Raw genomic sequence first — 27,721 nt, forward strand, 5'->3', positions numbered from 1 at the left:
TACAACACATGATGGGCCAAGATGTCAGTATACATATACATGTAGCGATGTCTGGGTCGTGGATGTCGTGGTGTTTTATATGTACCTGTCAGTTTGTAGATATCTCTTTTCTCCCGGTCAAGTGGCTTCTTTGTGGTGAGGACTCCACTTTGAGGATCTAGTGAGAATTCATCGCCTGTGACACCTCCATACGTGACACGTCCTCCGGGGCCTGAATGGTATATAAGATTGGGAGGGTGAAAGGTTTACATTGAAACCACTAATTTCCATTCATTTCATTCCTGCATCATCCTGTACTCACCAAGATCGCGGTCCACCGCCTGGAGTCTGAGGACAGTGGTGCCTGACGCTTGATTTTCCTTAACATTGCCTTCATACTGCATTTTCTCAAAGGCCGGTACCTCATCATTCACATCGAGAACGGAGATGGAAAGCGTCTGTGTGCTGGACAGCCGAGGAGAGCCGTAATCCATGGCTACCACTGTCAGGTTATACCCAGCCGTCTCTTCACGGTCTAAAGCCCGGACCACTGACAGAGCGCCTGCAAAGGAAAGATAATTTGGTAGGCGCCAATATTGTCTGGTGATATTACTACCGCCCCATCATTGCGACTAACGTCCCAAAATTCTTAGGCACTACAATGCCACAACACAAGGAAGACCAACACTACTACGACTGGCCACATTACATAATTCACAAGCAGTAGTGCTGCTAAGCCATTGCTCAGAGGCACTAGCAAAGGCTCATATAGATGGTGGATTACACTGTATTACTAATTCCTTGGTGACCGCGACATACATCTTCTGATAAGGGGAATGAGCGGCCTTATGGAACATCTTTAGAAGGTCATTAGCTCAGCTAAATAAGACTTTGCTCCTGGTCCTATTGTAGAGAATACCTGTGTAGCAGCTAGCCACTTACTAAAGATTATTGGACCATTGCGTGTACAGCGGAGTCCACAGCTCTAAGGGAAGCAGACTTTTTCCAGCACGGAGCACCGGTTACTTCAATCTTATTGTTGTGTTTATTAGAGATTTGCTTGCTCATCAGTTTAAAGGCCCCGTCACACTAAGCGATGCAGCAGCGATCCCGACAACGATACGACCTGTCAGGGATCGTTGCTGCATCGCTAATACATCGCTGGTGAGCTGTCAAACAGGCAGGATCACCAGCGATCAGGGGAGCAGCGATATCGTGGAAAGAATCGTTCCACGATGTCCTGCTCCCGTTACCAGCCTGCTGCAAGCAGGAGCAGGCTGGTAACTATGGTAAACATCGGGTTACTAAGTGCGCTTGTGCCCCTAGTAACCCGCTGTTTACCATGGATACCACTCTGTTACGGTGCGCGGGAGCCTCCGAGCACCGTAGCAGAGTGGTATCCATGGTAAACAGCGGGTTACTAAGTGCGCGCGTGCCCCTAGTAACCCGATGTTTACCATAGTTACCAGCCAGATCGTTGGTCCCGCTGGTCACACACAGCGATGTGTGCTGGCCAGCGGGAGGCCAGCGACCAAAAAATGATCCAGGACACTTTGCAACGATCAGCGACCTTACATCAGGGGCCTGATCGTTGCAAAGTGTCACACATAGCGACATCGCTGGTGAGGTCGCTGGTGAGTCACCAAAACCGTGACACAGCAGCGATCTCGCTAGCGATATCGCTATGTGAGACGGGGGCTTTAGTGTATTAATATCACTTGGAAAGTGATCAGCTACAGGGATTAATGTTTCCATTCAGTGACAGTAAGCAGAGGAAGACATGCCTGTTGGATCTTATGTATACATAAGGCCAGACAGAAGATTGCTAAAGGTAAAGCAATCATTCCATTAATCTCGTAAGTGTCTCAGGGGCATCAAGACATTGTTCTCCCAGCCACTAGTCAATTGTGTAGATGGGGAAAGAAGACCCAGCTGAGTCGTCACCACAGGGAGTCTCACATGCAGTCCAAGGTGATGGGTTCCACCTGACAAAAATACCTCCACCAATGGACAGTTGGCTTTGGAGGGGAGGGTGTGAACACTTCTGACCATTCAGGGGGCTGATCCCAGGAAGGGAGGAATAAGCTACATGTTTAGTCAGAGAGATAGTGGGATGATGTCGAAGGGAAAGGATCTAGGCTGAGGTCCTGGTGCCCATGGATGGATGGCCTATGGAGTTTTAGAGATCGATTGCCGGCTGGGCTGGTTCCCCCTGCTACGGTTGAGGGATCTGTCATTTGGATTTTGGGAACTTTCTAAGGAACTGTTGATGATGGGTACATGGGCTTCAGTTGTATTATCTGTAGGAGTATCTGGAGGAGCGTGGACTGTGACTATATACTATACTGGTGGGAGATACAAAATCCTGGTATGGGGACAGTGGAACTACCTGCCCCAGGGAGAGGATCTTGTGAAATGGGGGGGGCAATTTTTTCTGACATCTACCCAGAGTTGTAAAACCATGTGTGACGATACAGCCTATAATCTTAATTAGCCAGATGATTTGATTTGTTAATCTAAGAGAAAAAGACTATTGTGTTTAAATTGACTTGTATAAGTTTTTGTATTTCTAAAGGACAGACCAGTATTTGTATAACTCTGATTGCTGTCTCCTTTTGGTTAGGGGAACAATGTTGTTTGTTACTATGATAATTACATATTATACTAAGTCAGCTGAAAGTTCATTTACAATATCCCCTGTGATTTACAATTATGTAAATAGATTAGCTCAAACAATGATAGCTGAGCCCTGTGAGTTATGCCCTCCCTAACCCCTTACCTGTGAATGTGTACTTGCACAGACAACTAACTATTTTTAAGGGACATGTGCTTCTGTAGCAGTCAGACGTGAAACAGAGATTCAGAAAGACTTTACAAGGAGAATGAGAGACATCCTTCAGGAGAGTAGCTGGATTGCATGGCAGATCCATGCAAAGAGACACAGATTTGGATTCTACATGATACCTAAGGGTATCGGCCCTGAATGGAAAGATATGGATCTGCTCCACTGGCCATCAGAAAGACCATGGATACTTTTTGGGGAGACGATGAAGTCACCTGGCCCCATTGATATGTTGTTTGGGGTTGCCAGGAAGGACCCACCGGTCGCCCGGAACCCATGGAGACATTCAGAGAAGCCAGATTGGGACACACCGGTCATCTGGCCCCATGGAAACTCTCTGAGAGGCCAGGGTGGGACCCTCGGATTTCCTGGCCTTGTACCTCGATGGACTGCTAGCTTCCTAAGTTTGCCGCTATCTTCTCTCTGTGGGGGCCCGCCAGAACCGGGGGGCCACTGGTCAAGGTAGTTGGCCCTGGAAGTCACAAATTTACAGCTGTTCTATCCCAGGTGGGTGGAGCGGAAATTGTGTAATGTTGTAGCATATTGAGTATTTGCTGGGACTGTTCAATGTGTTTATTGTCCGCATTGTGGTTCAATAAAGTATTGCCACGCTGTTTTACCCTCACCCTGTGTTGTCTGAGTAGGGTTATGCCCACAGAAGACCCCGGGTCTTCACACCATGGATGTAAGGATTAAAAAACAGTTGCATTTATAACCTGCCTAGATGATTATTACAACCCACCTCAAATCTTCACAACGCCAATGATACCTCACCCCATACCAACACTAGTAGCATTGCCATCATCGTACACAGCCGCAGCCTTCTCTACATCATGTACCCTGTCCTCATACACAGCCGCAGCCTTCTCTACATCATGTACCCTGTCCTCATACACAGCCGCAGCCTTCTCTACATCATGTACGCTGTCCTCATACACAGCCGCAGCCTTCTCTACATCATGTATCCTGTCCCCATACACAGCCGCAGCCTTCTCTACATCATGTATCCTGTCCTCATACACAGCCGCAGCCTTCTCAACATCATGTACGCTGTCCTCATACACAGCCGCAGCCTTCTCTACATCATGTACACTGTCTTCATACATAGCCACAGCCTTCTCTACATCATGTATCCTGTCCTCATACACAGCCGCAGCCTTCTCTACATCATGTACCCTGTCCTCATACACAGCCACAGCCTTCTCTACATCATGTACGCTGTCCTCATACACAGCCACAGCCTTCTCTACATCATGTATCCTGTCCTCATACACAGCCGCAACCTTCTCTACATCATGTACCCTGTCCTCATACACAGCCACAGCCTTCTCTACATCATGTACCCTGTCCTCATACACAGCCACAGCCTTCTCTACATCATGTATCCTGTCCTCATACACAGCCGCAGCCTTCTCTACATCATGTATCCTGTCCTCATACACAGCCGCAGCCTTCTCTACATCATGTACGCTGTCCTCATACACAGCCACAGCCTTCTCTACATCATGTATCCTGTCCTCATACACAGCAGCAGCCTTCTCTACATCATGTACCCTGTCCTCATACACAGCCACAGCCTTCTCTACATCATGTATCCTGTCCTCATACACAGCCGCAGCCTTCTCTACATCATGTATCCTGTCCTCATACACAGCCGCAGCCTTCTCTACATCATGTACGCTGTCCTCATACACAGCCACAGCCTTCTCTACATCATGTACGCTGTCCTCATACACAGCAGCAGCCTTCTCTACATCATGTACCCTGTCCTCATACACAGCCACAGCCTTCTCTACATCATGTATCCTGTCCTCATACACAGCCGCAGCCTTCTCTACATCATGTACGCTGTCCTCATACACAGCCACAGCCTTCTCTACATCATGTATCCTGTCCTCATACACAGCCGCAACCTTCTCTACATCATGTACCCTGTCCTCATACACAGCCACAGCCTTCTCTACATCATGTACCCTGTCCTCATACACAGCCGCAGCCTTCTCTACATCATGTACCCTGTCCTCATACACAGCCGCAGCCTTCTCTACATCATGTACCCTGTCCCCATACACAGCCGCAGCCTTCTCTACATCATGTACCCTGTCCTCATACACAGCCGCAGCCTTCTCTACATCATGTACCCTGTCCTCATACACAGCCGCAGCCTTCTCTACATCATGTACGCTGTCCTCATACACAGCCGCAGCCTTCTCTACATCATGTACGCTGTCCTCATACACAGCCGCAGCCTTCTCTACATCATGTACGCTCTCATACACAGCCGCAGCCTTCTCTACATCATGTACGCTCTCATACACAGCCGCAGCCTTCTCTACATCATGTATCCTGTCCTCATACACAGCCGCAGCCTTCTCTACATCATGTACGCTCTCATACACAGCCGCAGCCTTCTCTACATCATGTATCCTGTCCTCATACACAGCCACAGCCTTCTCTACATCATGTACCCTGTCCTCATACACAGCCGCAGCCTTCTCTACATCATGTATCCTGTCCTCATACACAGCCGCAGCCTTCTCTACATCATGTACCCTGTCCTCATACACAGCCGCAGCCTTCTCTACATCATGTACCCTGTCCCCATACACAGCAGCAGCCTTCTCTACATCATGTACCCTGTCCTCATACACAGCAGCAGCCTTCTCTACATCATGTATCCTGTCCTCATACACAGCCGCAGCCTTCTCTACATCATGTACCCTGTCCCCATACGCAGCCTTCTCTACATCATGTATCCTGTCCTCATACACAGCCGCAGCCTTCTCTACATCATGTATCCTGTCCCCATACACAGCCGCAGCCTTCTCTACATCATGTATCCTGTCCCCATACACAGCCGCAGCCTTCTCTACATCATGTACGCTGTCCTCATACACAGCCGCAGCCTTCTCTACATCATGTACCCTGTCCTCATACACAGCCGCAGCCTTCTCTACATCATGTACCCTGTCCTCATACACAGCCGCAGCCTTCTCTACATCATGTACCCTGTCCCCATACACAGCCGCAGCCTTCACTACATCATGTACCCTGTCCTCATACACAGCCGCAGCCTTCTCTACATCATGTATCCTGTCCTCATACGCAGCCTTCTCTACATCATGTACCCTGTCCTCATACACAGCCGCAGCCTTCTCTACATCATGTATCCTGTCCTCATACGCAGCCTTCTCTACATCATGTACCCTGTTCTCATACACAGCCGCAGCCTTCTCTACATCATGTACCCTGTCCTCATACACAGCCACAGCCTTCTCTACATCATGTACCCTGTCCCCATACACAGCCGCAGCCTTCACTACATCATGTACCCTGTCCTCATACACAGCCGCAGCGTTCTCTACATCATGTACCCTGTCCCCATACACAGCCACAGCCTTCACTACATCATGTATCCTGTCCCCATACACAGCCGCAGCCTTCTCTACATCATGTACCCTGTCCTCATACACAGCCGCAGCCTTCTCTACATCATGTACCCTGTCCTCATACACAGCCGCAGCCTTCAATACATCATTTACCCTGTCCCCATACACAGCCGCAGCCTTCTCTACATCATGTACCCTGTCCTCATACACAGCCGCAGCCTTCACTACATCATTTACCCTGTCCCCATACACAGCCGCAGCCTTCTCTACATCATGTACCCTGTCCCCATACACAGCCGCAGCCTTCTCTACATCATGTATCCTGTCCTCATACACAGCCGCAGCCTTCTCTACATCATGTATCCTGTCCCCATACACAGCCGCAGCCTTCTCTACATCATGTACGCTGTCCTCATACACAGCCGCAGCCTTCTCTACATCATGTACCCTGTCCTCATACACAGCCGCAGCCTTCACTACATCATGTACCCTGTCCTCATACACAGTCGCAGCCTTCTCTACATCATGTACCCTGTCCTCATACACAGCCGCAGCCTTCTCTACATCATGTATCCTGTCCTCATACACAGCCGCAGCCTTCTCTACATCATGTACCCTGTCCTCATACACAGCCGCAGCCTTCACTACATCATGTACCCTGTCCTCATACACAGTCGCAGCCTTCTCTACATCATGTACCCTGTCCTCATACACAGCCGCAGCCTTCTCTACATCATGTATCCTGTCCTCATACACAGCCACAGCCTTCTCTACATCATGTACCCTGTCCTCATACACAGCCGCAGCCTCCTCTACATCATGTACCCTGTCCTCATACACAGCCGCAGCCTTCTCTACATCATGTACCCTGTCCTCATACACAGCCGCAGCCTTCTCTACATCATGTACCCTGTCCTCATACACAGCCGCAGCCTTCTCTACATCATGTACCCTGTCCTCATACACAGCCGCAGCCTTCTCTACATCATGTAAGCTGTCCTCATACACAGCCGCAGCCTTCTCTACATCATGTACCCTGTCCTCATACACAGCCTTCTCTACATCATGTACCCTGTCCTCATACACAGCCGCAGCCTTCTCTACATCATGTACGCTGTCCTCATACACAGGCACAGCCTTCTCTACATCATGTACCCTGTCCTCATACACAGCCTTCTCTATATCATGTACCCTGTCCTCATACACAGCCTTCTCTACATCATGTATCCTGTCCTCATACACAGCCGCAGCCTTCTCTACATCATGTACCCTGTCCTCATACACAGCCGCAGCCTTCTCTACATCATGTACCCTGTCCTCATACACAGCCGCAGCCTTCACTACATCATGTACCCTGTCCTCATACACAGCCACAGCCTTCACTACATCATGTACCCTGTCCTCATACACAGCAGCAGCCTTCTCTACATCATGAAACCTGTCCTCATACACAGCCACAGCCTTCACTACATCATGTACCCTGTCCCCATACACAGCCTTCACTACATCATGTACCCTGTCCCCATACACAGCCTTCTCTACATCATGTATAGTGTCCTCATACACAGCCTCAGCCTTCTCTACATCATGTATCCTGTCCTCATACACAGCCACAGCCTTCTCTACATCATGTACCCTGTCCTCATACACAGCCGCAGCCTTCCCTACATCATGTACCCTGTCCTCATACACAGCCGCAGCCTTCTCTACATCATGTACCCTGTCCTCATACACAGCAGCAGCCTTCTCTACATCATGTACCCTGTCCTCATACACAGCCGCAGCCTTCTCTACATCATGTACCCTGTCCTCATACACAGCCGCAGCCTTCTCTACATCATGTACCCTGTCCTCATACACAGCCGCAGCCTTCTCTACATCATGTACCCTGTCCTCATACACAGCCGCAGCCTTCTCTACATCATGTATCCTGTCCTCATACACAGCCTCAGCCTTCTCTACATCATGTACCCTGTCCTCATACACAGCCGCAGCCTTCTCTACATCATGTATCCTGTCCTCATACACAGCCGCAGCCTTCTCTACATCATGTACCCTGTACTCATACACAGCCGCAGCCTTCTCTACATCATGTACCCTGTCCTAATAAACAGCCGCAGCCTTCTCTACATCATGTATCCTGTCCTCATACACAGCCGCAGCCTTCTCTACATCATGTACCCTGTCCTAATAAACAGCCGCAGCCTTCTCTACATCATGTATCCTGTCCTCATACACAGCCGCAGCCTTCTCTACATCATGTACCCTGTCCTCATACACAGCCGCAGCCTTCTCTACATCATGTACCCTGTCCTCATACACAGCCGCTGCCTTCTCTACATCATGTACCCTGTCCTCATATACAGCCGCAGCCTTCTCTACATCATGTACGCTGTCCTCATACACAGCCGCAGCCTTCTCTACATCATGTACCCTGTCCTCATACACAGCCTTCTCTACATCATGTACCCTGTCCTCATACACAGCCGCAGCCTTCTCTACATCATGTACGCTGTCCTCATACACAGCCACAGCCTTCTCTACATCATGTACCCTGTCCTCATACACAGCCGCTGCCTTCTCTACATCATGTACCCTGTCCTCATACACAGCCGCAGCCTTCTCTACATCATGTACCCTGTCCTCATACACAGCCGCAGCCTTCTCTACATCATGTACCCTGTCCTCATACACAGCCGCAGCCTTCTCTACATCATGTAAGCTGTCCTCATACACAGCCGCAGCCTTCTCTACATCATGTACCCTGTCCTCATACACAGCCTTCTCTACATCATGTACCCTGTCCTCATACACAGCCGCAGCCTTCTCTACATCATGTACGCTGTCCTCATACACAGGCACAGCCTTCTCTACATCATGTACCCTGTCCTCATACACAGCCTTCTCTATATCATGTACCCTGTCCTCATACACAGCCTTCTCTACATCATGTATCCTGTCCTCATACACAGCCGCAGCCTTCTCTACATCATGTACCCTGTCCTCATACACAGCCGCAGCCTTCTCTACATCATGTACCCTGTCCTCATACACAGCCGCAGCCTTCACTACATCATGTACCCTGTCCTCATACACAGCCACAGCCTTCACTACATCATGTACCCTGTCCTCATACACAGCAGCAGCCTTCTCTACATCATGAAACCTGTCCTCATACACAGCCACAGCCTTCACTACATCATGTACCCTGTCCCCATACACAGCCTTCACTACATCATGTACCCTGTCCCCATACACAGCCTTCTCTACATCATGTATCCTGTCCTCATACACAGCCTCAGCCTTCTCTACATCATGTATCCTGTCCTCATACACAGCCACAGCCTTCTCTACATCATGTACCCTGTCCGCATACACAGCCGCAGCCTTCCCTACATCATGTACCCTGTCCTCATACACAGCCGCAGCCTTCTCTACATCATGTACCCTGTCCTCATGCACAGCAGCAGCCTTCTCTACATTATGTACCCTGTCCTCATACACAGCCGCAGCCTTCTCTACATCATGTACCCTGTCCTCATACACAGCCGCAGCCTTCTCTACATCATGTACCCTGTCCTCATACACAGCCGCAGCCTTCTCTACATCATGTACCCTGTCCTCATACACAGCCGCAGCCTTCTCTACATCATGTATCCTGTCCTCATACACAGCCTCAGCCTTCTCTACATCATGTACCCTGTCCTCATACACAGCCGCAGCCTTCTCTACATCATGTATTCTGTCCTCATACACAGCCGCAGCCTTCTCTACATCATGTACCCTGTACTCATACACAGCCGCAGCCTTCTCTACATCATGTACCCTGTCCTAATAAACAGCCGCAGCCTTCTCTACATCATGTATCCTGTCCTCATACACAGCCGCAGCCTTCTCTACATCATGTACCCTGTCCTAATAAACAGCCGCAGCCTTCTCTACATCATGTATCCTGTCCTCATACACAGCCGCAGCCTTCTCTACATCATGTACCCTGTCCTCATACACAGCCGCAGCCTTCTCTACATCATGTACCCTGTCCTCATACACAGCCGCTGCCTTCTCTACATCATGTACCCTGTCCTCATATACAGCCGCAGCCTTCTCTACATCATGTACGCTGTCCTCATACACAGCCGCAGCCTTCTCTACATCATGTACCCTGTCCTCATACACAGCCTTCTCTACATCATGTACCCTGTCCTCATACACAGCCGCAGCCTTCTCTACATCATGTACGCTGTCCTCATACACAGCCACAGCCTTCTCTACATCATGTACCCTGTCCTCATACACAGCCGCTGCCTTCTCTACATCATGTACCCTGTCCTCATACACAGCCGCAGCCTTCTCTACATCATGTACGCTGTCCTCATACACAGCCGCAGCCTTCTCTACATCATGTACCCTGTCCTCATACACAGCCTTCTCTACATCATGTACCCTGTCCTCATACACAGCCGCAGCCTTCTCTACATCATGTACGCTGTCCTCATACACAGCCGCAGCCTTCTCTACATCATGTACCCTGTCCTCACACACAGCCGCAGCCTTCTCTACATCATGTACGCTGTCCTCATACACAGCCGCAGCCTTCTCTACATCATGTACCCTGTCCTCATACACAGCCGCAGCCTTCTCTACATCATGTACGCTGTCCTCATACACAGCCGCAGCCTTCTCTACATCATGTACCCTGTCCTCATACACAGCCTTCTCTACATCATGTACCCTGTCCTCATACACAGCCTTCTCTACATCATGTACCCTGTCCTCATACACAGCCGCAGCCTTCTCTACATCATGTACCCTGTCCTCATACACAGCCGCAGCCTTCTCTACATCATGTACCCAGTCCTCATACACAGCCGCAGCCTTCTCTACGTCATGTATCCTGTCCTCATACACAGCCACAGCCTTCTCTACATCATGTACCCTGTCCTCATACACAGCCACAGCCTTCTCTACATCATGTATCCTGTCCTCATACACAGCCGCAGCCTTCTCTACATCATGTACCCTGTCCTCATACACAGCCACAGCCTTCTCTACATCATGTACCCTGTCCTCATACACAGCAGCAGCCTTCTCTACATCATGTACCCTGTCCCCATACACAGCCACAGCCTTCTCTACATCATGTATCCTGTCCTCATACACAGCCACAGCCTTCTCTACATCATGTATCCTGTCCTCATACACAGCCGCTGCCTTCTCTACATCATGTACCCTGTCCTCATACAGCCACAGCCTTCTCTACATCATGTACCCTGTCCTCATACACAGCCTCAGCCTTCTCTACATCATGTATCCTGTCCTCATACACAGCCGCAGCATTCTCTACATCATGTACCCTGTCCTCATACACAGCCGCAGCCTTCTCTACATCACGTACACTGTCCTCATACACAGCCTCAGCCTTCTCTACATCATGCACCCTTTCCCCATACACAGCCGCAGCCTTCTCTACATCATGTACCCTGTCCTCATACACAGCCTCAGCCTTCTCTACATCATGTATCCTGTCCTCATACACAGCCGCAGCCTTCTCTACATCATGTACCCTGTCCTCATACACAGCCGCAGCCTTCTCTACATCATGTACACTGTCCTCATACACAGCCTCAGCCTTCTCTACATCATGCACCCTTTCCCCATACACAGCCGCAGCCTTCTCTACATCATGTACCCTGTCCTCATACACAGCCGCAGCCTTCTCTACATCATGTATCCTGTCCTCATACACAGCCACAGCCTTCACTACATCATGTACCCTGTCCTCATACACAGCCGCAGCCTTCAATACATCATGTACCCTGTCCTCATACACAGCCGCAGCCTTCTCTACATCATGTACCCAGTCCTCTTACACAGCCGCAGCCTTCTCTACATCATGTACCCAGTCCTCATACACAGCCGCAGCCTTCTCTACATCATGTACCCTGTCCTCATACACAGCCACAGCCTTCTCTACATCATGTACCCTGTCCTCATACACAGCCGCAGAATTCTCTACATCATGTACCCTGTCCTCATACACAGCCGCAGCCTTCTCTACATCATGTACCCTGTCCTCATACACAGCCGCAGCCTTCTCTACATCATGTACCCTGTCCTCATAGACAGCCGCAGCCTTCTCTACATCATGTATCCTGTCCTCATACACAGCCGCAGCCTTCTCTACATCATGTACCCAGTCCTCATACACAGCCGCAGCCTTCTCTACATCATGTATACTGTCCTCATACACAGCCGCAGCCTTCTCTACGTCATGTATCCTGTCCTCATACACAGCCACAGCCTTCTCTACATCATGTACCCTGTCCTCATACACAGCCACAGCCTTCTCTACGTCATGTACCCTGTCCTCATACACAGCCACAGCCTTCTCTACATCATGTATCCTGTCCTCATACACAGCCGCAGCCTTCTCTACATCATGTATCCTGTCCCCATACACAGCCGCAGCCTTCTCTACGTCATGTACCCTGTCCTCATACACAGCCACAGCCTTCTCTACATCATGTATCCTGTCCTCATACACAGCCGCAGCCTTCTCTACATCATGTACCCTGTCCTCATACACAGCCACAGCCTTCTCTACATCATGTACCCTGTCCCCATACACAGCCGCAGCCTTCTCTACATCATGTATACTGTCCTCATTCACAGCAGCAGCCTTCTCTACATCATGTACCCTGTCCCCATACACAGCCACAGCCTTCTCTACATCATGTATCCTGTCCTCATACACAGCCACAGCCTTCTCTACATCATGTACCCTGTCCTCATACACAGCCGCAGCCTTCTCTACATCATGTACCCTGTCCTCATACACAGCCGCAGCCTTCAATACATCATGTACCCTGTCCTCATACACAGCCGCAGCCTTCTCTACATCATGTACCCAGTCCTCTTACACAGCCGCAGCCTTCTCTACATCATGTACCCAGTCCTCATACACAGCCGCAGCCTTCTCTACATCATGTACCCTGTCCTCATACACAGCCACAGCCTTCTCTACATCATGTACCCTGTCCTCATACACAGCCGCAGAATTCTCTACATCATGTACCCTGTCCTCATACACAGCCGCAGCCTTCTCTACATCATGTACCCTGTCCTCATACACAGCCGCAGCCTTCTCTACATCATGTACCCTGTCCTCATAGACAGCCGCAGCCTTCTCTACATCATGTATCCTGTCCTCATACACAGCCGCAGCCTTCTCTACATCATGTACCCAGTCCTCATACACAGCCGCAGCCTTCTCTACATCATGTATACTGTCCTCATACACAGCCGCAGCCTTCTCTACGTCATGTATCCTGTCCTCATACACAGCCACAGCCTTCTCTACATCATGTACCCTGTCCTCATACACAGCCACAGCCTTCTCTACATCATGTATCCTGTCCTCATACACAGCCGCAGCCTTCTCTACATCATGTACCCTGTCCTCATACACAGCCACAGCCTTCTCTACATCATGTACCCTGTCCCCATACACAGCCGCAGCCTTCTCTACATCATGTATACTGTCCTCATACACAGCAGCAGCCTTCTCTACATCATGTACCCTGTCCCCATACACAGCCACAGCCTTCTCTACATCATGTATCCTGTCCTCATACACAGCCACAGCCTTCTCTACATCATGTACCCTGTCCTCATACACAGCCGCAGCCTTCTCTACATCATGTACCCTGTCCTCATACACAGCCGCAGCCTTCTCTACATCATGTACCCTGTCCTCATACACAGCCGCAGCCTTCTCTACATCATGTACCCTGTCCTCATACACAGCCGCAGCCTTCTCTACATCATGTACCCTGTCCTCATACACAGCCGCAGCCTTCTCTACATCATGTACCCTGTCCTCATACACAGCCGCAGCCTTCTCTACATCATGTACCCTGTCCTCATACACAGCCGCAGCCTTCTCTACATCATGTACCCTGTCCTCATACACAGCCTCAGCCTTCTCTACATCATGTATCCTGTCCTCATACACAGCCTCAGCCTTCTCTACATCATGTACCCTGTCCTCATACACAGCCACAGCCTTCTCTACATCATGTACCCTGTCCTCATAGACAGCCGCAGCCTTCTCTACATCATGTACCCTGTCCTCATAGACAGCCGCAGCCTTCTCTACATCATGTACCCTGTCCTCATACACAGCCGCAGCCTTCTCTACATCATGTACCCAGTCCTCATACACAGCCGCAGCCTTCTCTACATCATGTATCCTGTCCTCATACACAGCCACAGCCTTCTCTACATCATGTACCCTGTCCTCATACACAGCCACAGCCTTCTCTACATCATGTACCCTGTCTTCATACACAGCCACAGCCTTCTCTACATCATGTACCCTGTCCTCATACACAGCCGCAGCCTTCTCTACATCATGTACCCTGTCCTCATACACAGCCACAGCCTTCTCTACATCATGTATCCTGTCCTCATACACAGCCACAGCCTTCTCTACATCATGTACCCTGTCCTCATACACAGCCGCAGCCTTCTCTACATCATGTATCCTGTACTCATACACAGCCACAGCCTTCTCTACATCATGTACCCTGTCCTCACACACAGCCGCAGCCTTCTCTACATCATGTACACTGTCTTCATACATAGCCACAGCCTTCTCTACATCATGTACCCTGTCCTCATACACAGCCGCAGCCTTCTCTACATCATGTACACTGTCTTCATACACAGCCACAGCCTTCTCTACATCATGTACCCTGTCCTCATACACAGCCGCAGCCTTCTCTACATCATGTACCCTGTCCTCACACACAGCCGCAGCCTTCTCTACATCATGTACACTGTCTTCATACATAGCCACAGCCTTCTCTACATCATGTACACTGTGCTCATACACAGTCTTCTCTACATCATGTACCCTGTCCTCATACACAGCCGCAGCCTTCTCTACATCATGTACCCTGTCCTCATACACAACCTTCTCTACATCATGTACCCTGCCCTCATACACAGCCGCAGCCTTCTCTACATCATGTACCCTGTCCTCATACACAGCCGCAGCCATCTATACATCATGTACCCTGTCCTCATACACAGCCACAGCCTTCTCTACATCATGTACCCTGTCCTCATACACAGCCGCAGCCTTCTCTACATCATGTACCCTATCCCCATACACAGCCGCAGCCTTCTCTACATCATGTATACTGTCCTCATACACAGCCTCAGCCTTCTCTACATCATGTATCCTGTCCTCATACACAGCCGCAGCCTTCTCTACATCATGTACCCTGTCCTCATACACAGCCGCAGCCTTCTCTACATCATGTACCCTGTCCTCATACACAGCCGCAGCCTTCTCTACATCATGTACCCTGTCCTCATACACAGCCGCAGCCTTCTCTACATCATGTATCCTGTCCTCATACACAGCCACAGCCTTCACTACATCAAGTATCCTGTCCTCATACACAGCCACAGCCTTCAATACATCATGTACCCTGTCCTCATACACAGCCGCAGCCTTCTCTACATCATGTACCCAGTCCTCTTACACAGCCGCAGCCTTCTCTACATCATGTACCCAGTCCTCTTACACAGCCGCAGCCTTCTCTACATCATGTACCAGTCCTCATACACAGCCGCAGCCTTCTCTACATCATGTACCCTGTCCTCATACACAGCCACAGCCTTCTCTACATCATGTACCCTGCCCTCATACACAGCCGCAGCCTTCTCAACATCATGTACCCTGTCCTCATACACAGCCGCAGCCATCTATACATCATGTACCCTGTCCTCATACACAGCCACAGCCTTCTCTACATCATGTACCCTGTCCTCATACACAGTCTTCTCTACATCATGTACCCTGTCCTCATACACAGCCGCAGACTTCTCTACATCATGTACCCTATCCCCATACACAGCCGCAGCCTTCTCTACATCATGTATACTGTCCTCATACACAGCCTCAGCCTTCTCTACATCATGTATCCTGTCCTCATACACAGCCGCAGCCTTCTCTACATCATGTACCCTGTCCTCATACACAGCCACAGCCTTCTCTACATCATGTACCCTGTCCTCATACACAGCCTCAGCCTTCTCTACATCATGTACCCTGTCCTCATACACAGCCTCAGCCTTCTCTACATCATGTATCCTGTCCTCATACACAGCCGCAGCCTTCTCTACATCATGTACCCTGTCCTCATACACAGCCACAGCCTTCTCTACATCATGTACCCTGTCCTCATACACAGCCACAGCCTTCTCTACATCATGTACCCTGTCCTCATACACAGCCGCAGCCTTCTCTACATCATGTACACTGTCCTCATACACAGCCTCAGCCTTCTCTACATCATGCAACCTTTCCCCATACACAGCCGCAGCCTTCTCTACATCATGTACCCTGTCCTCATACACAGCCGCAGCCTTCTCTACATCATGTATCCTGTCCTCATACACAGCCGCAGCCTTCTCTACATCATGTACCCTGTCCTCATACACAGCCGCAGCCTTCTCTACATCATGTACCCTGTCCTCATACACAGCCGCAGGCTTCTCTACATCATGTACCCTGTCCTCATACACAGCCTCAGCCTTCTCTACATCATGCATCCTGTCCTCATACACAGCCGCAGCCTTCTCTACATCATGTACCCTGTCCTCATACACAGCCGCAGCCTTCTCTACATCATGTACACTGTCCTCATACACAGCCTCAGCCTTCTCTACATCATGCACCCTTTCCCCATACACAGCCGCAGCCTTCTCTACATCATGTACCCTGTCCTCATACACAGCCGCAGCCTTCTCTACATCATGTATCCTGTCCTCATACACAGCCGCAGCCTTCACTACATCATGTACCCTGTCCTCATACACAGCCGCAGCCTTCAATACATCATGTACCCTGTCCTCATACACAGCCGCAGCCTTCTATACATCATGTACCCAGTCCTCTTACACAGCCGCAGCCTTCTCTACATCATGTACCCAGTCCTCATACACAGCCGCAGCCTTCTCTACATCATGTACCCTGTCCTCATACACAGCCACAGCCTTCTCTACATCATGTACCCTGTCCTCATACACAGCAGCAGCCTTCTCTACGTCATGTACCCTGTCCCCATACACAGCCACAGCCTTCTCTACATCATGTATCCTGTCCACATACACAGCCACAGCCTTCTCTACATCATGTACCCTGTCCTCATACACAGCCGCAGCCTTCTCTACATCATGTACCCTGTCCTCATACACAGCCGCAGCCTTCTCTACATCATGTACCCTGTCCTCATACACAGCCGCAGCCTTCTCTACATCATGTACCCTGTCCTCATACACAGCCGCAGCCTTCTCTACATCATGTACCCTGTCCTCATACACAGAAGCAGCCTTCTCTACATCATGTACCCTGTCCTCATACACAGCCGCAGCCTTCTCTACATCATGTACCCTGTCCTCATACACAGCCGCAGCCTTCTCTACATCATGTACCCTGTCCTCATACACAGCCGCAGCCTTCTCTACATCATGTACCCTGTCCTCATACACAGCCGCAGCCTTCTCTACATCATGTACCCTGTCCTCATACACAGCCGCAGCCTTCTCTACATCATGTACCCTGTCCTCATACACAGCCGCAGCCTTCTCTACATCATGTACCCTGTCCTCATACACAGCCGCAGCCTTCTCTACATCATGTACCCTGTCCTCATACACAGCCTCAGCCTTCTCTACATCATGTATCCTGTCCCCATACACAGCCGCAGCCTTCTCTACATCATGTACCCTGTCCTCATACACAGCCACAGCCTTCTCTACATCATGTACCCTGTCCTCATAGACAGCCGCAGCCTTCTCTACATCATGTACCCTGTCCTCATAGACAGCCGCAGCCTTCTCTACATCATGTACCCTGTCCTCATACACAGCCGCAGCCTTCTCTACATCATGGACCCAGTCCTCATACACAGCCGCAGCCTTCTCTACATCATGTATCCTGTCCTCATACACAGCCACAGCCTTCTCTACATCATGTACCCTGTCCTCATACACAGCCACAGCCTTCTCTACATCATGTACCCTGTCCTCATACACAGCAGCAGCCTTCTCTACATCATGTACCCTGTCCCCATACACAGCCGCAGCCTTCTCTACATCATGTACCCTGTCCTCATACACAGCCGCAGCCTTCTCTACATCATGTACCCTGTCCTCATACACAGCCGCAGCCTTCTCTACATCATGTACCCTGTCCTCATACACAGCCACAGCCTTCTCTACATCATGTACCCTGTCCTCATACACAGCAGCAGCCTTCTCTACATCATGTACCCTGTCCCCATACACAGCCACAGCCTTCTCTACATCATGTATCCTGACCTCATATACAGCCGCAGTCTTCTCTACATCATGTACGCTGTCCTCATACACAGCCGCTGCCTTCTCTACATCATGTATCCTGTCCTCATACACAGCCACAGCCTTCTCTACATCATGTACCCTGTCCTCATACACAGCCGCAGCCTTCACTACATCATGTACACTGTCCTCATACACAGCCACAGCCTTCTCTACATCATGTATCCTGACCTCATACACAGCCGCAGTCTTCTCTACATCATGTACCCTGTCCTCATACACAGCCGCAGCCTTCTCTACATCATGTATCCTGTCCTCATACACAGCCACAGCCTTCTCTACATCATGTACGCTGTCCTCATACACAGCCGCTGCCTTCTCTACATCATGTATCCTGTCCTCATACACAGCCGCAGCCTTCTCTACATCATGTACCCTGTCCTCATACACAGCCGCAGCCTTCTCTACATCATGTACCCTGTCCCCATACACAGCCACAGCCTTCTCTACATCATTTATCCTGACCTCATACACAGCCGCAGTCTTCTCTACATCATGTACCCTGTCCTCATACACAGCCACAGCCTTCTCTACATCATGTATCCTGTCCCCATACACAGCCGCAGCCTTCTCTACATCATGTATCCTGTCCTCATACACAGCCACAGCCTTCTCTACATCATGTACCCTGTCCTCATACACAGCCGCAGCCTTCACTACATCATGTACACTGTCCTCATACACAGCCGCAGCCTTCTCTACATCATGTATCCAGTCCTCATACACAGCCGCAGCCTTCTCTACATCATGTACCCTGTCCTCATACACAGCCACAGCCTTCTCTACATCATGTATCCTGTCCTCATACACAGCCGCAGCCTTCTCTACATCATGTACCCTGTCCTCATACACAGCCGCAGCCATCTATACATCATGTACCCTGTCCTCATACACAGCCACAGCCTTCTCTACATCATGTACCCTGTCCTCATACACAGCCTTCTCTACATCATGTACCCTGTCCTCATACACAGCCGCAGCCTTCTCTACATCATGTACCCTGTCCCCATACACAGCCGCAGCCTTCTCTACATCATGTATCCTGTCCTCATACACAGCCTCAGCCTTCTCTACATCATGTATCCTGTCCTCATACACAGCCGCAGCCTTCTCTACATCATGTACCCTGTCCACATACACAGCCGCAGCCTTCTCTACATCATGTATCCTGTCCTCATACACAGCCTCAGCCTTCTCTACATCATGTATCCTGTCCTCATACACAGCCGCAGCCTTCTCTACATCATGTACCCTGTCCCCATACACAGCCGCAGCCTTCTCTACATCATGTATCCTGTCCTCATACATAGCCTCAGCCTTCTCTACATCATGTATCCTGTCCTCATACACAGCCGCAGCCTTCTCTACATCATGTACCCTGTCCTCATACACAGCCGCAGCCTTCTCTACATCATGTACCCTGTCGTCATACACAGCCGCTGCCTTCTCTACATCATGTACCCTGTCCTCATACACAGCAGCAGCCTTCTCTACATCATGTACCCTGTCCTCATACACAGCCGCAGTCTTCTCTACATCATGTACTCTGTCCTCATACACAGCCGCTGCCTTCTCTACATCATGTACCCTGTCCTCATACACAGCCGCAGCCTTCTCTACATCATGTACCCTGTCCTCATACACAGCCACAGCCTTCTCTACATCATGTACCCTGTCGTCATACACAGCCGCTGCCTTCTCTACATCATGTACCCTGTCCTCATACACAGCCGCAGCCTTCTCTACATCATGTACCCTGTCCTCATACACAGCCACAGCCTTCTGTACATCATGTACCCTGTCCTCATACACAGCAGCAGCCTTCTCTACATCATGTACCCTGTCCTCATACACAGCCGCAGTCTTCTCTACATCATGTACTCTGTCCTCATACACAGCCGCTGCCTTCTCTACATCATGTACCCTGTCCTCATACACAGCCGCAGCCTTCTCTACATCATGTATCCTGTCCTCATACACAGCCACAGCCTTCTCTACATCATGTACCCTGTCCTCATACACAGCCGCAGCCTTCTCTACATCATGTACGCTGTCCTCATACACAGCCGCTGCCTTCTCTACATCATGTACCCTGTCCTCATACACAGCCACAGCCTTCTCTACATCATGTATCCTGTCCTCATACACAGCCGCAGCCTTCTCTACATCATGTACCCTGTCCTCATACACAGACGCAGCCTTCTCTACATCATGTACCCTGTCCTCATACACAGCCGCAGCCTTCTCTACATCATGTACCCTGTCCTCATACACAGCCGCAGCCATCTATACATCATGTACCCTGTCCTCATACACAGCCACAGCCTTCTCTACATCATGTACCCTGTCCTCATACACAGCCTTCTCTACATCATGTACCCTGTCCTCATACACAGTCGCAGCCTTCTCTACATCATGTACCCTGTCCCCATACACAGCCGCAGCCTTCTGTACATCATGTATCCTGTCCTCATACACAGCCTCAGCCTTCTCTACATCATGTATCCTGTCCTCATACACAGCCGCAGCCTTCTCTACATCATGTACCCTGTCCTCATACACAGCCGCAGCCTTCACTACATCATGTACCCTGTCCTCATACACAGCCACAGCCTTCTCTACATCATGTATCCTGTCCTCATACACAGACTTCTCTACATCATGTACCCTGTCCTCATACACAGCCGCAGCCTTCTCTACATCATGTACCCTGTCCTCAAACACAGCCACAGCCTTCTCTACATCATGTATCCTGTCCTCATACACAGCCTTCTCTACATCATGTACCCTGTCCTCATACACAGCCACAGCCTTCTCTACATCATGTACCCTGTCCTCATACACAGCAGCAGCCTTCTCTACGTCATGTACCCTGTCCCCATACACAGCCACAGCCTTCTCTACATCATGTATCCTGTCCCCATACACAGCCACAGCCTTCTCTACATCATGTACCCTGTCCTCATACACAGCCGCAGCCTTCTCTACATCATGTACCCTGTCCTCATACACAGCCGCAGCCTTCTCTACATCATGTACCCTGTCCTCATACACAGCCGCAGCCTTCTCTACATCATGTACCCTGTCCTCATACACAGCCGCAGCCTTCTCTACATCATGTACCCTGTCCTCATACACAGCCGCAGCCTTCTCTACATCATGTACCCTGTCCTCATACACAGCCGCAGCCTTCTCTACATCATGTACCCTGTCCTCATACACAGCCGCAGCCTTCTCTACATCATGTACCCTGTCCTCATACACAGCCGCAGCCTTCTCTACATCATGTACCCTGTCCTCATACACAGCCGCAGCCTTCTCTACATCATGTACCCTGTCCTCATACACAGCCGCAGCCTTCTCTACATCATGTACCCTGTCCTCATACACAGCCGCAGCCTTCTCTACATCATGTACCCTGTCCTCATACACAGCCGCAGCCTTCTCTACATCATGTACCCTGTCCTCATACACAGCCGCAGCCTTCTCTACATCATGTACCCTGTCCTCATACACAGCCGCAGCCTTCTCTACATCATGTATCCTGTCCCCATACACAGCCGCAGCCTTCTCTACATCATGTACCCTGTCCTCATACACAGCCACAGCCTTCTCTACATCATGTACCCTGTCCCCATACACAGCCGCAGCCTTCTCTACATCATGTATCCTGTCCTCATACACAGCCTCAGCCTTCTCTACATCATGTATCCTGTCCTCATACACAGCCGCAGCCTTCTCTACATCATGTACCCTGTCTTCATACACAGCCGCAGCCTTCTCTACATCATGTACCCTGTCGTCATACACAGCCGCAGCCTTCTCTACATCATGTAACCTGTCGTCATACACAGCCGCTGCCTTCTCTACATCATGTACCCTGTCCTCATACACAGCCGCAGCCTTCTCTACATCATGTACCCTGTCCTCATACACAGCCACAGCCTTCTCTACATCATGTACCCTGTCCTCATTCACAGCAGCAGCCTTCTCTACATCATGTACCCTGTCCTCATACACAGCCGCAGTCTTCTCTACATCATGTACTCTGTCCTCATACACAGCCGCTGCCTTCTCTACATCATGTACCCTGTCCTCATACACAGCCGCAGCCTTCTCTACATCATGTATCCTGTCCTCATACACAGCCACAGCCTTCTCTACATCATGTACCCTGTCCTCATACACAGCCGCAGCCTTCTCTACATCATGTACGCTGTCCTCATACACAGCCGCTGCCTTCTCTACATCATGTACCCTGTCCTCATACACAGCCACAGCCTTCTCTACATCATGTATCCTGTCCTCATACACAGCCGCAGCCTTCTCTACATCATGTACCCTGTCCTCATACACAGACGCAGCCTTCTCTACATCATGTACCCTGTCCTCATACACAGCCGCAGCCTTCTCTACATCATGTACCCTGTCCTCATACACAGCCGCAGCCTTCTCTACATCATGTACCCTGTCCTCATACACAGCCGCAGCCTTCTCTACATCATGTACCCTGTCCTCATACACAGCCGCAGCCTTCTCTACATCATGTACCCTGTCCTCATACACAGCCGCAGCCTTCTCTACATCATGTACCCTGTCCTCATACACAGCCGCAGCCTTCTCTACATCATGTACCCTGTCCTCATACACAGCCGCAGCCTTCTCTACATCATGTACCCTGTCCTCATACACAGCCGCAGCCTTCTCTACATCATGTACCCTGTCCTCATACACAGCCTCAGCCTTCTCTACATCATGTATCCTGTCCCCATACACAGCCGCAGCCTTCTCTACATCATGTACCCTGTCCTCATACACAGCCACAGCCTTCTCTACATCATGTACCCTGTCCCCATACACAGCCGCAGCCTTCTCTACATCATGTATCCTGTCCTCATACACAGCCTCAGCCTTCTCTACATCATGTATCCTGTCCTCATACACAGCCGCAGCCTTCTCTACATCATGTACCCTGTCTTCATACACAGCCGCAGCCTTCTCTACATCATGTACCCTGTCGTCATACACAGCCGCAGCCTTCTCTACATCATGTACCCTGTCGTCATACACAGCCGCTGCCTTCTCTACATCATGTACCCTGTCCTCATACACAGCCGCAGCCTTCTCTACATCATGTACCCTGTCCTCATACACAGCCACAGCCTTCTCTACATCATGTACCCTGTCCTCATTCACAGCAGCAGCCTTCTCTACATCATGTACCCTGTCCTCATACACAGCCGCAGTCTTCTCTACATCATGTACTCTGTCCTCATACACAGCCGCTGCCTTCTCTACATCATGTACCCTGTCCTCATACACAGCCGCAGCCTTCTCTACATCATGTATCCTGTCCTCATACACAGCCACAGCCTTCTCTACATCATGTACCCTGTCCTCATACACAGCCGCAGCCTTCTCTACATCATGTACGCTGTCCTCATACACAGCCGCTGCCTTCTCTACATCATGTACCCTGTCCTCATACACAGCCACAGCCTTCTCTACATCATGTATCCTGTCCTCATACACAGCCGCAGCCTTCTCTACATCATGTACCCTGTCCTCATACACAGACGCAGCCTTCTCTACATCATGTACCCTGTCCTCATACACAGCCGCAGCCTTCTCTACATCATGTACCCTGTCCTCATACACAGCCGCAGCCATCTATACATCATGTACCCTGTCCTCATACACAGCCACAGCCTTCTCTACATCATGTACCCTGTCCTCATACACAGCCTTCTCTACATCATGTACCCTGTCCTCATACACAGTCGCAGCCTTCTCTACATCATGTACCCTGTCCCCATACACAGCCGCAGCCTTCTGTACATCATGTATCCTGTCCTCATACACAGCCTCAGCCTTCTCTGCATCATGTATCCTGTCCTCATACACAGCCGCAGCCTTCTCTACATCATGTACCCTGTCCTCATACACAGCCACAGCCTTCTCTACATCATGTATCCTGTCCTCATACAGACTTCTCTACATCATGTACCCTGTCCTCATACACAGCCGCAGCCTTCTCTACATCATGTACCCTGTCCTCATACACAGCCACAGCCTTCTCTACATCATGTATCCTGTCCTCATACACAGACTTCTCTACATCATGTACCCTGTCCTCATACACAGCCACAGCCTTCTCTACATCATGTACCCTGTCCTCATACACAGCAGCAGCCTTCTCTACGTCATGTACCCTGTCCCCATACACAGCCACAGCCTTCTCTACATCATGTATCCTGTCCTCATACACAGCCACAGCCTTCTCTACATCATGTACCCTGTCCTCATACACAGCCGCAGCCTTCTCTACATCATGTACCCTGTCCTCATACACAGCCGCAGCCTTCTCTACATCATGTACCCTGTCCTCATACACAGCCGCAGCCTTCTCTACATCATGTACCCTGTCCTCATACACAGCCGCAGCCTTCTCTACATCATGTACCCTGTCCTAATACACAGCCGCAGCCTTCTCTACATCATGTACCCTGTCCTCATACACAGCCGCAGCCTTCTCTACATCATGTACCCTGTCCTCATACACAGCCGCAGCCTTCTCTACATCATGTACCCTGTCCTCATACACAGCCGCAGCCTTCTCTACATCATGTACGCTGTCCTCATACACAGCCGCAGCCTTCTCTACATCATGTACCCTGTCCTCATACACAGCCGCAGCCTTGTCTACATCATGTACCCTGTCCTCATACACAGCCGCAGCCTTCTCTACATCATGTACCCTGTCCTCATACACAGCCGCAGCCTTCTCTACATCATGTACCCTGTCCTCATACACAGCCGCAGCCTTCTCTACATCATGTACCCTGTCCTCATACACAGCCGCAGCCTTCTCTACATCATGTACCCTGTCCTCATACACAGAATCAGCCTTCTCTACATCATGTATCCTGTCCCCATACACAGCCGCAGCCTTCTCTACATCATGTACCCTGTCCTCATACACAGCCACAGCCTTCTCTACATCATGTACCCTGTCCTCATAGACAGCCGCAGCCTTCTCTACATCATGTACCCTGTCCTCATAGACAGCCGCAGCCTTCTCTACATCATGTACCCTGTCCTCATACACAGGCGCAGCCTTCTCTACATCATGGACCCAGTCCTCATACACAGCCGCAGCCTTCTCTACATCATGTATCCTGTCCTCATACACAGCCACAGCCTTCTCTACATCATGTACCCTGTCCTCATACACAGCCACAGCCTTCTCTACATCATGTACCCTGTCCTCATACACAGCAGCAGCCTTCTCTACATCATGTACCCTGTCCCCATACACAGCCGCAGCCTTCTCTACATCATGTACCCTGTCCTCATACACAGCCGCAGCCTTCTCTACATCATGTACCCTGTCCTCATACACAGCCGCAGCCTTCTCTACATCATGTACCCTGTCCTCATACACAGCCACAGCTTTCTCTACATCATGTACCCTGTCCTCATACACAGCAGCAGCCTTCTCTACATCATGTACCCTGTCCCCATACACAGCCACAGTCTTCTCTACATCATGTATCCTGACCTCATATACAGCCGCAGTCTTCTCTACATCATGTACGCTGTCCTCATACACAGCCGCTGCCTTCTCTACATCATGTATCCTGTCCTCATACACAGCCACAGCCTTCTCTACATCATGTACCCTGTCCTCATACACAGCCGCAGCCTTCACTACATCATGTACCCTGTCCTCATACACAGCCGCAGCCTTCACTACATCATGTACCCTGTCCTCATACACAGCCGCTGCCTTCTCTACATCATGTATCCTGTCCTCATACACAGCCACAGCCTTCTCTACATCATGTACCCTGTCCTCATACACAGCCGCAGCCTTCACTACATCATGTACCCTGTCCTCATACACAGCCACAGCCTTCACTACATCATGTACCCTGTCCTCATACACAGCCACAGCCTTCTCTACATCATGTATCCTGACCTCATACACAGCCGCAGTCTTCTCTACATCATGTACCCTGTCCTCATACACAGCCGCAGCCTTCTCTACATCATGTATCCTGTCCTCATACACAGCCACAGCCTTCTCTACATCATGTACGCTGTCCTCATACACAGCCGCTGCCTTCTCTACATCATGTATCCTGTCCTCATACACAGCCGCAGCCTTCTCTACATCATGTACCCTGTCCCCATACACAGCCACAGCCTTCTCTACATCATGTATCCTGACCTCATACACAGCCGCAGTCTTCTCTACATCATGTACCCTGTCCTCATACACAGCCACAGCCTTCTCTACATCATGTATCCTGTCCCCATACACAGCCGCAGCCTTCTCTACATCATGTATCCTGTCCTCATACACAGCCACAGCCTTCTCTACATCATGTACCCTGTCCTCATACACAGCCGCAGCCTTCACTACATCATGTACACTGTCCTCATACACAGCCGCAGCCTTCTCTACATCATGTATCCAGTCCTCATACACAGCCGCAGCCTTCTCTACATCATGTACCCTGTCCTCATACACAGCCACAGCCTTCTCTACATCATGTATCCTGTCCTCATACACAGCCGCAGCCTTCTCTACATCATGTACCCTGTCCTCATACACAGCCGCAGCCATCTATACATCATGTACCCTGTCCTCATACACAGCCACAGCCTTCTCTACATCATGTACCCTGTCCTCATACACAGCCTTCTCTACATCATGTACCCTGTCCTCATACACAGCCGCAGCCTTCTCTACATCATGTACCCTGTCCCCATACACAGCCGCAGCCTTCTCTACATCATGTATCCTGTCCTCATACACAGCCTCAGCCTTCTCTACATCATGTATCCTGTCCTCATACACAGCCGCAGCCTTCTCTACATCATGTACCCTGTCCACATACACAGCCGCAGCCTTCTCTACATCATGTATCCTGTCCTCATACACAGCCTCAGCCTTCTCTACATCATGTATCCTGTCCTCATACACAGCCGCAGCCTTCTCTACATCATGTACCCTGTCCCCATACACAGCCGCAGCCTTCTCTACATCATGTATCCTGTCCTCATACAC

At 50.3% G+C, this 27,721-nt stretch overlaps 1 protein-coding gene across 1 annotated transcript in view; it reads right to left on the minus strand.

The window, feature by feature from the left end:
• The window catches only part of DCHS1 (dachsous cadherin-related 1), a 239,831-nt gene that overhangs the window by 32,735 nt on the left and 179,375 nt on the right, over positions 1 to 27,721 (minus strand). The window contains exons 11-12 of the mRNA XM_073661236.1: positions 302 to 541; positions 86 to 211 (exon numbers count right to left, since the gene is read on the minus strand). Coding sequence (XP_073517337.1) covers positions 86 to 211; positions 302 to 541 — 366 coding nt within the window. The remainder of the gene's footprint in view (positions 1 to 85; positions 212 to 301; positions 542 to 27,721) is intronic.

Source organism: Phyllobates terribilis, unplaced genomic scaffold (genome assembly GCF_046119375.1).
Source record: "Phyllobates terribilis strain yellow unplaced genomic scaffold, ASM4611937v1 Scaffold_2__4_contigs__length_985480577, whole genome shotgun sequence".
NCBI lineage: Eukaryota > Metazoa > Chordata > Amphibia > Anura > Dendrobatidae > Phyllobates > Phyllobates terribilis.